This window comes from Diospyros lotus, chromosome 4 (genome assembly GCF_014633365.1).
Source record: "Diospyros lotus cultivar Yz01 chromosome 4, ASM1463336v1, whole genome shotgun sequence".
NCBI classification, from domain to species: Eukaryota; Viridiplantae; Streptophyta; class Magnoliopsida; order Ericales; family Ebenaceae; genus Diospyros; species Diospyros lotus.
The window spans coordinates 1,355,156-1,367,342 of NC_068341.1; the positions used below are offsets into that span (position 1 = coordinate 1,355,156).

A 12,187-nucleotide genomic window follows, 5' to 3' on the forward strand; every position below is an offset into this window, starting at 1 on the left:
TTTAGTTTAATATTGTATATAGTTTCTTTATCTGAAAGCGTTCGATCGCTATATATATATATATATATATGCGATGAAGCCTCTTTGTTCCATCCATGGCGGCCTGGCCTCAATAAAAGTTAAATAAACCCAAATGTTCTATCAATGTTGTTGTGTCTTTGTAATGTAAAGAAAAGTAAGATTTAGTCAAAAACACGTTTTAAAAATGTATTTGTTGACGTACGGAAACGATCAACCGGAGTTCGAGAGCCCACAACGTGATAACGGGTACAAAAAGACAAGGAATGGAAGACTGAAGCAGATAAGAAACACACACAGGACTTTTACGTGGTTCGGCCAGAATGATGCCTAGTCCACGACCGTTCTCTGGTTATTCTAGCAGAGTAACAGTATGTATTTTCTGATGATCTCTCCTTTACAATGGCGTCCCCTCTTCTATATATAGAGTAGGGTAGCTTACAATGCGAATTAGTCCTAAGTACGGAGGAAGTCTATTCCGTTGATGGCACTTTCCTTATTGGTTTCGGATTGTCAGGGATAGATCCCTTGTCTTCAGGGATTCGAATTGCTTCCGATAGGTAAGTGTCTATCGCTTCCGATTATCTCGCGATCTTCCAGCCGTCTGATCTGGGCATATCTCTCGGCGAGCTGAGGTCGTGATGTTTGGAGTTCGTCTGAGCGAGCTCGCTTAAAGCGAGCTCGCTCGCATCAGCGATCTGGCTTCTAGTCCTGAAGGAATGGGGCTCCGCACTGATGGCTTTCGGTCTTCGGGTCTGGCGGGCTTCTGGGGAGTTCGGGCCGCTCTGCTGGGCCTTAGGTGATTCGGGTCGTTCTGCTGGGCCGGGCCCAGCCCGTCAATTGATTTCCGGAGATCGCATATAACAGTATTCAATCTCGATTTCCCAACAAATACCAAAAACACGTTTTCAAGTATTTTTTAATTTTAAAAATGTTTTAAGACTATTTTAACAATATTAAAAAATATTAAAAATTTATTTTGATTTAAAAATGTGTTTCTGTTCCACGACCACATTTTTTATTGTCCTAGCGACACGGATAGAAATAATTCATGTTTATGTTTTGGTTTAATGGATGATAGGATTTATGTTTATATTTAATTGAATAATTTTTTTATATTAAAAATTATATTTATAATAATGTCAATATATTTCTTTTTAGGACTTTGTTAAATGGTTAGAATTGTTTAGATAGAAAATCATTTAATGCTTGTTTTATAATATTTTAAGAATATTTAACAAAATAAAAAGATAATTTTAACCTTATAAAAAATTTAAAAGTTGTCACTGAAAAGGGTATTATTGGTAAATAAAATGATAAATGACATAATTATCCTAAAATCAATAATTAAAATGATCAAAAAAGACAATTTTATTTGGATAAATTTTATCCAAATAGATTTATTGTTCTCTTTATTTACGTGTTTTCTCATTTTTCCATTTCGTATTTTAAAAAAATATATTATTTCTCTATTTCAATTTCTTTATCATATCTATTTTTCATTTTCGTGCAACTTAAGTTGTATCACCAGTCAACTGCATTTTTACACATTAATGATATTTTGACAACGGGTTCATACGATTTTGATGATGGTTTTTGGGACCGACCACCACGTGTCATCTCCGTGAATGAATCTCGGGAATAGAACCTCAGATTTGGTGATGTCGGATCTCGCTGATAGAACTTACAAGACAATGAAGTGGCGGGGCTAGGGTCCTCCGGGACGGACTCCAACTCTCAAATCAGTAGAGTAAATGCAAGTTGTAATAAATGTAAGAGGTAGAGAGCTTTTTATACCTAATGAGGACCTCGATCAAGATGAAATGGGTCTTGCGATTCGACTCGAATCTTTCGGACTCCGCACCGGATTGTTGACTTGTCACATGTCAGTCTCTTGGACAATTCACATGGCGAGCATGGCCACTAGCGTATAGCGGTATTATTGTAATTTTAGATAGTGCCAAGTCAAGTTTTATAATTACAGTTTTGCATAATCCGTTGCTAATGAATAGGGAAATATTATTTGGATATTTATTTGTGATATTTGTATATTACTATGATGCAGAATATAATATATTAAATACAAGTATCACAATAATATCACAAATAAGCGTTGAAACAACATTTTAAAAATTTAATAGATTGTTTAGAAATCTCAACAAATTTATAATAATTAAATTAAAATACCATCGCCAAAGTTGGTTGAGTTATTAAGAAAAAAAATAAATTCTTGAACCCAACCTATTTAATGACCTCATTTTATTTATAATGCTTATTAGATTTTTTTATTTTTTATTTTTTTTATAATATAAAAAATTCGAGTGATCCGTCAATCACAATTAATCTTCAAACTAGACTTATTTCACTTCAAGTGAATAGACAGATCCCTCATAAGTCAAAATTTAGGAGTTAGTCATTTGAATAGACACAATCAATTATATATTCTTGTATGAAAATAGAATCGAACCCATGACATGATGGTATCCTAAACTCCCAAATGTGTGCGATGGACTATTTACGTTATTTCTAAGAGTATTGTTGTTAAAATTCCGATTTTACTCATACGATTTTATGATTTTATGTTTCGGAGACCCCCAAACGATTGAAATTCCACGTAAAATTTTATTTGGGGTAAAATTCTATAAAATCCTGATTTTAAATGTACAATTTTACGATTTTACGTTTCAAAAACTCCTAAACAATTTTACCTTTCAAGTATAAATTAAATTACAACTTAAATCTAATGGAGAATATTGGAATCATCCTCTAAATATTTCTAAGTTATATTTTGCCTCTAAATTGTCTATACTAATATGTTAGTTTTGAGTTATATTTTGAAAACATCATCTTTTGAGTTATAATAAGGAATAATCAGGTTATTAAATGATATTAATTTATTTTTTATAAAATTATGTTATTATAAACATATATTTATAAAAATTAAAGGATATTTTTAATTATTTCTAAAATTTTACGATTTTACGATTTAATTTTACGATCCGATTTTATGAACTCTTTTTCGATCCCACTTAAAATATCGATTTTAATTACCTTGCCTAAGAGGTTATTTTTTACTTTATCTTTATGGTGTTTTTTTTTTATTTTATCTTTAGTTAATATTTATTTTAATTATAATATTTTTAAGGATAAATTCAAATGAAATAATTAAATTTTTAATTCTATTGAAATATTAAAATTATAAAAGTAGAATTCTGATTCTGTTGGAATCTTAATTAATTTTAAAATTTAAATTTAGTATATAGAATGTCAAAAGTGCCCTTTCAATTAGTTTTATACTTTTGTAATGCTACTTTTTAAAGTTGGAGACTTTGTTAGACCATCATTCAATGCATCACGTGCCCAAGAGGGCACTTTTGGAATTTTAACGCTTGTGCATTAATAAGTTATAAGTTTTAATGAAAGAAAATAAAAAGAAGGAAAATTAATTATTATATGTCCCAAATCCTAATGCAGGTAGTGTAGATTTATTTTATCATTTTTCTTTGAAAAATTATAACTCTAAGGATAACATAAAAAGAATTAATTACTTTGACACTTTTATTCATTCATTATTCACTTGTGACACTTTTAATAACACCTATGTACTAATATGTTATATATTTATATTAATATAACATAAAATATAATATATTAACACAAAATATAATGTATGATAATGGTATTTGTAACTAATTACAATAATTACCGGCAATAAAATCAAAATCATCATTATTGTTGTTGTTAGAATACAATAATAAATTTATTTACAGCAAAAAAGTGTCTTAAATGTAATTTTTAAAAGACTTGTAAAAAAATAAATTGTACCCTCCAAGATGCTTAAGTTAGTCTCATGACTAAGTATAGAAAGCATAAAAGCAATAGAGTTCTAATCTCTATAGAATTCTGAACGTACATTTATTAAAGGATGAATCTTCTATTTATAAAAGGAGAGGAGACTTGTAACGGCCCGCCTCCCGGAGCCCCTACCGCGGATAGAGGATCCGTGAGAGGGTCATTATAAAAATGATATCGAACAATGACGCACCTACAACACACACATAACCCTTTTTGAAATCATAATTTTTCTTTATTATAACATCTCATCATAATCTTTACAAACCATTCATCACCTGGGCCCACCTGGGCTTACATAACATGCGACAAACTCTGAAAACATAAACATTAACCTTTTAAGACACGATGACACCCAGGATCTAGTTTTGGGAGAGCTCTGCACTTGCTACCATGACTTGACGGCCTGGACCCAAATCCCGATGAACGTACCTGGAATGATGTAAAACAACATGAGTCGCGAGACTCATCAAGCTCTAGAAAGAAAGGTTATGGGTTTAGGATATGACTCTTCCCATGACACCCCATACAACCCATGTCAATGCAACCACACCATGCCATGATCCACATGTACCTTACTTCTACATGCATAACATAAAATTAACTGCACATAAGGAACCAAGGGCCCACATAAGTCAAACATTAGCACCCGGGTCCCACATACAAACCTGTTGTAGCCTAACATAGGCTACCATATCATCATTCTCTTAGACCAGCATTTTCCTGATATGGTCGGCTTTTCCTGACATTCAACATTTGTCTTTTCCTGATACTTGTTACATACTTTTCCTGATTCCCATCATATTCTCGTGTGTTTATCATGTCATACATCACATAATCATATACTTCTGCGATCTTGATCTTCCCTCGGGCCAACCCCGAGCTAATATCTAAGCCGAGCCGAAGCTCACATGAGTCGGTACTCCCGACACCTGGCACGGTACTCCCGTCCAGAATAACAGTAACATTAGAACCATGCAATGCAACACATAAGAAATGCAAGGGCTTCCGTAGCATAAACGTGATGACAAGGCCCCCATAAACCAAGCATCAAGCCCTGCTACGCCCACACATAAGAATTCACACATGCGACATGTTCTAAATGCATATGCTCATCTAGGATACCCAAATTGGCTCTTGGACCAACCGGGTCATGCAAATGTTCATACATCCCATCACACACAAAGCATGTCCCCACGTGAATGCAACCCAGCCCTTTGTAGCACACACATCATGAAATGCACAAACCAAGGCGGGAATCTGGAGTACCAGCTCTTCTGGCCGTCTAGCGCTTATCGTAACAACCGATGACTGGCGCCCATACATCCAGCCATCAACTGCCATGACCCACGATCAACAGTCAGTGGCTTTGCACCCATACCCTTAGACACACTTATTGACACTATTGACTTTATATCTTTCCAGCTTAACTTTACATAACATTTCTCCATAACTCATAATCCTTCATGTACATATTCACATATCATCACATTACCATTCTCATTCCTTTTAATTCACATAAAGCCATCTCAACATACATAATAAATTATTAATAAAACCCCATTAAACCATAAACAACTTTTCTAAGAACCTAACCCAACGGGTACAACATCATTCCCAAGGAAAGCGGAGCGATACGAAGCTCCGTGACGGTTGAAATGAAAGACACCATGACGTCATTGCTTAGCTCATTCCATTAACAATAAACTCATTAATAAAATAAAAGCCATAAAGTGGTTACTACGCGGATTATTATTATTTATGCGTAGAACCGAGTCAAGGTGAGGGAGGGTTTAGAGTATAAGAAATCTCGAAAACTTTCACGGGAAATAAATAACGTGATGAGAGGGTTAAGAGCTTGCCTGTAGACAACCGATCGTAGCTTCTCTCATACTCCCGCTGCGAAGTAAAACGTTTAACATAAAATAATAAGTTTACGACCTATTTTAATCAAATCTAACCGTATAAAATCTATGATTTAAACGTATAATACTTATAATAATTTTACCCACTTACCTGGATATTTTAATCACCAATTAATCCATAAAATTCCTTAATTTTTCCTCACTTTTCTTCCGTTTTCACTGGCTGCTCGCGCCCTTTTTCTTCTCCCATTAATTCCTCTCAATTCCCTCATATGTTGTGGAGCAAAAGTGGCCGAAATGCCACTGGAATAGCCTTAAATTTCCTCCAATGCTTGCTGCCCAAGATTTGTCCTATTTATATATCACCTAAGTGGCTTTTAAGCCACAAAATTATATGGCTATGGATGCGCCACGCACAGCACACACAAACATATATATATATATATATATTAATTAGTTTAATTTAATTTGATTTGATTATCTCTTTTATTATTATTATTATTATTATTATTTCCATTATTATTATTTTTGCCACTATATGTTATTTTATTTTATTATTTTCATTAATACTTTCAATTAATTTAATTAATCACCTTAATTTCTTATTTCTTTAAAATATCATAAATGAATATTTCTCAAAAATTTCTAAATATTCTAAAATATCCACAAACATCCAAATTAATTTTTTTTTTACTTGTCTCCAAATTTTTGAGATGCTACAAGACTGGCAAGTGAAGTAAGAGTCACAATATTCGACTGGTATCTTGAGTTCTCTCCCAAATTTGTAGGTGAATATCTCGAAGATATGATTGATTTTGTTTTTCACGATATTGCGTGAGTAATATGTGGAGATCAAATCTCTAGGAGTTTGTAGTCTTCTAGAAACGTCTCTCATGCGGTTAAGAGAGACTTTCGGGTCTGAATGACCCACGAGAGTCTTCTAAAAAAATGACTCATTAATTTTCAATAAGGTCTCTCAAAGGCATAGAAAGAGATTATCGGGTGAGGTTACTCGATCTCGATTATTCAAATTAGTGTTTCTTGGTGGGTGTTAAATTCAATAAATAATAAATTATTGCTCTTAAAAATGTAAATTGAGATAGTGATGAGCAATGTCGTATATATCCATAAGGATTGATTAGATTTTTTTCTTTGAAAAATTAAAATAAATAGAAAAAACGATTGGGGGGTTTTGAATTTTGGATTTAAACAATTTAGAAATAAACAATTTGCAAGAATATAAATTAACGGATCGGAGAATCAATTTAAGCAAGTATCTAGTTCGAGGTATAATCTTAGAATTGATTCGGGAAATTTATCATCAATGCAAAAATAAGACTCTATATTCTTTCACTAAATTGGTTATAGTTATTAATAAGCTCTAATAGCTTATCTCTCCTTACTTTGTTGATAATCAAGACAAATTCATTAATTATTTTCTTTGTTAATAAACAACCCTAAACAAACTCTTAAGGTTTAAGTTACCAACAATGTTAATTACTAGAAAAAATGACCAATTCTAACTAATGAACACACAAGCTCGATTCATTTAAGCTAGATTATATATCTTCATAACATAAATTGAAAACCTATCTATAATCAATTATGTTATTTGCCACCAATATTAGAATATCTAAACAATTACGGATTTAGATTTTTAATTGGAGATATATTGTTCTGACAATTATACAACGACCCTTTGTATTAATCAATCAAAACAACAATTTCAACAAACATAGAAGATACATAAATAGAGAAAGAATAGAAGAATAATAAAAATCAATTTGATCTCACAATTCTTGCAGAATTAAAACTTCGATTATTCTTGTACTGAAATAAGAGTTTAGCAATTCATCAAAAACAAAAGAAAACACCTAAGAAAGATAAGAGAAGAGAGACATCTGTCATGCATGCACTGCTTCTTTTGCTCGTCATGTCTCATCATCTGTCCAATGTCATATATTATATATATGCAGTGTACGACCAACCCTCGTATCCATGGACTATGCAATAAAGGATTATGCTATTTGTATAGAAGATGGTTTACATAATGGTTTATAAGGGTGATTAAATCGCGATATATTAGATATGAGTTGTAGCAATTTATCACGAGAAAATAGAACAAAATGAAAGCAATGGGAGAAGCTCGAGCAATTTGACGATGTATTATTTGCTGTTCTACCCTAATTTATTTTGACCACTGACGAAATAGAAGGCGATCGAAGCCCGGCCAAACCACACTTCTTTGTTGTGTGAACTCCCACTTCCTCCTCCACATGGTATCTAGCATGCACCCAGAACCCTCCAAATTAATTTTGTCGCTCCAAATAAATTAATTTTGTCACTCCAAATTGCCTAAAATTCTCAGTTTACAACCCCAAGCTTTAGACTTGTTGCTATTTAACATTAATGGAGGCCTCTCCATATTCCATTTTTATAGTACAACTGCTACTGCTGGCTTCATGTATGCTTTCCTATTCTTCCTCCAACTTTAACCAGGATTTTAACATCGCCTGAGATGATGGTCGAGCCAGGATCCGGTGGCTGGGGCGACGGTGTTTGGAAAGGGATAGGCGGGTGGCCGGAGGGTTGGAGTCGACGGTGTCTACAATAGGGAGAGAGAGAGATGATCTTGAATCTTTTAGGTTTAGATCATTTATCATAGGGATAATATAGTTATTTAATAGCTCTTGTAAATCATTCTGCAAATCACCTTCTATACAAATAAGCATAATCCATCCAATAAATAAATGTGTATACGCATATTCATTGAGCCTCCAATTAAAAAATAATATTATAATATGCATGCTTCCAATTGCACTTGCAATTATGGACGTCACAGGCTTCAATTCCAACTTCAATTGCACGTATGGGCTCTTGATTAAAATATTATATTTATCCTTCAACTTCAATTCCAATTCCAATTCCATTTGCTCCAATTCTTCATTATCTTTCATATAAAATTCATATAAATACATATAAAAAAATAATAATAAATAATAAATAAAAATATGTAAAATTTATTTTTATTTTTTTAAACATAATTTATTAAACTTTGCCACTAATGTCTTATATATAAAATATTATTATAAATAAGTATTACTATAAGACTTAAAACATGCTAAATATAAAATATTATTGTAAACAAGTAATAGAAGACTTAAAATATGCTAAATAGACTAAATGTTAAGAAAATAAAAATATAAAATTATAAATTCATCATCTCTCGATTTTGGTCATTCGATGACTTCATACACTAATAACTTATTTTTATGAATTTCTTTTTCTAGATCCGATAAACTTTTGACTGCTTTCTTTGAATTTAGACCTTAGGCATGACTTAATTTCTTGAATATCAGAATATGATATTTACATAAAAATAACCTCAATTTTAGATACCAATAAATTTTGAGAAGTATTAATAATGAACATAACTTGGGCTTCATTGGAATTTGGTACATTGCTAGGCAAATAATTATTAAAATAGCATTTTGATATATTATATATATTTACAAGGAAAGGCAAATTAAGAGCATGCAGCTGCGGTTTGATTGGCATGGCCTCGGTGGGTTGATGGCCGTGACCCGCATTACTACCTACAGTAACTTAAATGATCACATCTTTTGATTCACCTAACTCTCTGATCCATCAATGGCAGGAAATGCCGTTCTCGAGACTGCAATGCCAATGGCTCTGCCCCTTTTAATACATACCATCAACCGCCCCCCACTTCCCTCCGCCCATAAATACCACCGCATGCATCCCAAACTACTTACTTTCTTTCACACGCACACAGAGAGCTAAAAATGGCAAAGTTTCGTGTAATCTTTCTTCTTTCAGTACTAGTAGTACTAGGCCATGCTTCGGCCAGGAACGTGCCGGGGAGTGTCGATCATCAGCAAACCAATACAGTGCACGTGCCGAAGGCGCCGGCTCCAGCGGAGGGCAAGGGCGTCAAGGACAAGAAGTGCGGCTTCGGCTTCGCCGGGGTTGGCGGCGCTGCCGGGATCGGCGGGGTGATTCCCCTGGGTGGGATCGGGGGAGTTGGTGGCGTGGGAGGGCTTGGCGGTGCTAGTGGGCTCGGAGGGCTTGGTGGGCTGGGGGGTGTTGGCGGGCTGGGTGGCGGCATTGGAGGTGTCGGCGGTGGGGTTGGTGGCGCAGGCGGCGGAGTTGGCGGAATTATTCCCTAGATGGGTGCATGCATGCCCCCTTGATTTCACTATATTTTGTGTTGTTTGTTGCTCGGATGATCCTTTCAATGTCGTCGATCTTGGTCTTATGGTTTGTCAAGTTGTCTGTGTTATGTTCCAATCTATTGTATTTTTGCATCTCTTTTATATATGATGAATTGCATGCTCCTTCTTTCTCGACTCTCTGATTCAAGCAGAAAGACTAAACCCTAATTAATGTGTGGCCAAATCAGATAAGCAACTTTATTTAATGGTAGATATGAAACAAAGCGCACACTCACACACATACATATATATATATATATAGCATACGTTACGTTCAGAAATGGAACCAAGTTCAAGACTCAGCGTCCATGACCACCACCCCTGCCAAATCCGGCGCCACCACCTCCGCCCCCTCCCCCGCCTCCATTTCCAGACCCACTGCCCCATCCATACCCACCGCCCCCACCTCCTCCGCCACCACCTCCACCTTTGCTCCCAAATCCAGCCCCACCAGCACAACCACCACCAAGTGCTCCGCAATCTCCGTCACCGCCACCTTTGCCTCTCCCGCCTTGTCTCCTATGATCACCACCACCACTCATTCTCGCCCCATGACAGCCGCTACGATCATTATCGTCACCCCCACCAGCGCCAGGTACTAATCCAGCCGATCCACCTGATTGATCGCCGCCAATGCCTTGTTCACCGCCGCCGCCTCCTCCCCCACCACCACCTCCATAGCCATAGCCCATATCGCTGTCGTCGTCGCCTTTAATAAGGTTTGATCCAAAAATCCTAGAAGAAAAGAAACCCACCACGAGTAGAAGAAGAACAGGAAACATAAAAAACAACCTCTTCATACTCGCAGCTAGCTAACTAAGGCAGTTTGAGCAAAGCAGCTTGCATCCATCAATTACGCATACATATATATAGATCAAGCTGCAGAAGAAGCCAATATTGGGAATTCACTTTCTCTGTCACATAAGGAATCAACTTTGCATGGGCCATGCATGCACGTGAATCTGGCAAGTCTCACGAAGAACAGCCTCGTCTGGCTTCAGTACGTGTAAATCCAGTTACGGTCTCTGCTTTACAGCAAAATTTGTATGAAATGGTTCGTGATTCTGATCAAAACAACGGGTACAAGCTGCTAAATTCATGTTTCCAACGTAGTTTTGTCCTTCATCTGCGACCCGTTTTTCGGTGATTTGATCCGAATCCGAAATGTGAAAAAGGGGGGCATTAGAAGGGGTTTGGGTTGGACCTGGAAAGAGATCACGTCACAATGACTAGGGCTTGTAAATTAAATTGAATCCTAGTTGACACTGGGCCCAAGCCTAGGCTAGATATCGAATCAGCAATGTTAGTCCCTATGCGGTTGCTCTCATGGAATATTTAGCTACAGTTTATTATTATGGGCTAACTTCATCTTTTCTCCCTTAATTTTACATGAGAAGTCTCTTAGTACTTTAAATCTGATTTATTAAATACTTTGGGATGCCCCTTGGAGGACGTCGTCTCTAAGTCTTGTGATTTTTTATAGGAAAGGTAAATTTGAGTCTGAGTCTGATTCACAATAATTGCATAGAGAGTGGATTCAAACCTAAGAACCCAACCCGCCCACCACTCTCTAATAATCACTAAGGATTTATTAAATACTTAGTCTTTATAATTTACATCGATTAAATACCTAATTATATAGTCAATATTAAATGTGTAATAGATGTACCATTAAACACGTTAACAGTTACCAAATATCTAATTGAAAAAACCAAAATATATATACACACAAATTGGCATGCACACATAACTATCGGTTGCTAGTTGGAGCAAAACAGATGGGGAATGGTAGATTGGTCACGACTTGCGAATTGCCAATTAAAGCAAAGATAATAGGGAAGGGTGGATTGATCACGACTCATTGGTTTCCAATCAAAGTAAGGAGGAAGGGTCGGGATTGGTCAAGACAATAATGGTTGACGAAATACTTATTTCTTCTATTTAGATTAATGAGAGGTCGGAGTAAAGACAACGGCCAATGACAAAGAGAAAGGCGAAAGGAAGGATCAGTTCGATTGGATATTCTCTTGTTTTTCTTTCTTTTGTTCTTCTTCTTTTCAATTTATCTCGTGTGTAAGTTATACATTATTTTAAACCAATTTTGATAATAAGCATGAGTAAATTATAAATGTTACCTATTTAATTGATTAGATTTAAAGTTCAAATGAATAATAGGTTTTTATGTAAAGTTTATGGAGAAAAATATGGTTTGGCCGT

At 35.3% G+C, this 12,187-nt stretch overlaps 2 protein-coding genes across 2 annotated transcripts; one reads left to right on the forward strand and one right to left on the reverse strand.

The window, feature by feature from the left end:
- Window positions 1–9,541: 9,541 nt before the first annotated feature.
- Window positions 9,542–9,925, forward strand: LOC127799115 (glycine-rich protein 23). The gene has a single exon (XM_052332853.1). It carries the CDS (start codon window positions 9,542–9,544, stop codon window positions 9,923–9,925), a length of 384 nt encoding a protein of 127 aa, XP_052188813.1.
- Window positions 9,926–10,269: 344 nt separating this feature from the next.
- Window positions 10,270–10,770, reverse strand: LOC127799116 (glycine-rich cell wall structural protein-like). The gene has a single exon (XM_052332855.1). The coding sequence runs from the start codon at window positions 10,768–10,770 to the stop codon at window positions 10,270–10,272; it is 501 nt and encodes a 166-aa protein (XP_052188815.1).
- Window positions 10,771–12,187: the final 1,417 nt, after the last annotated feature.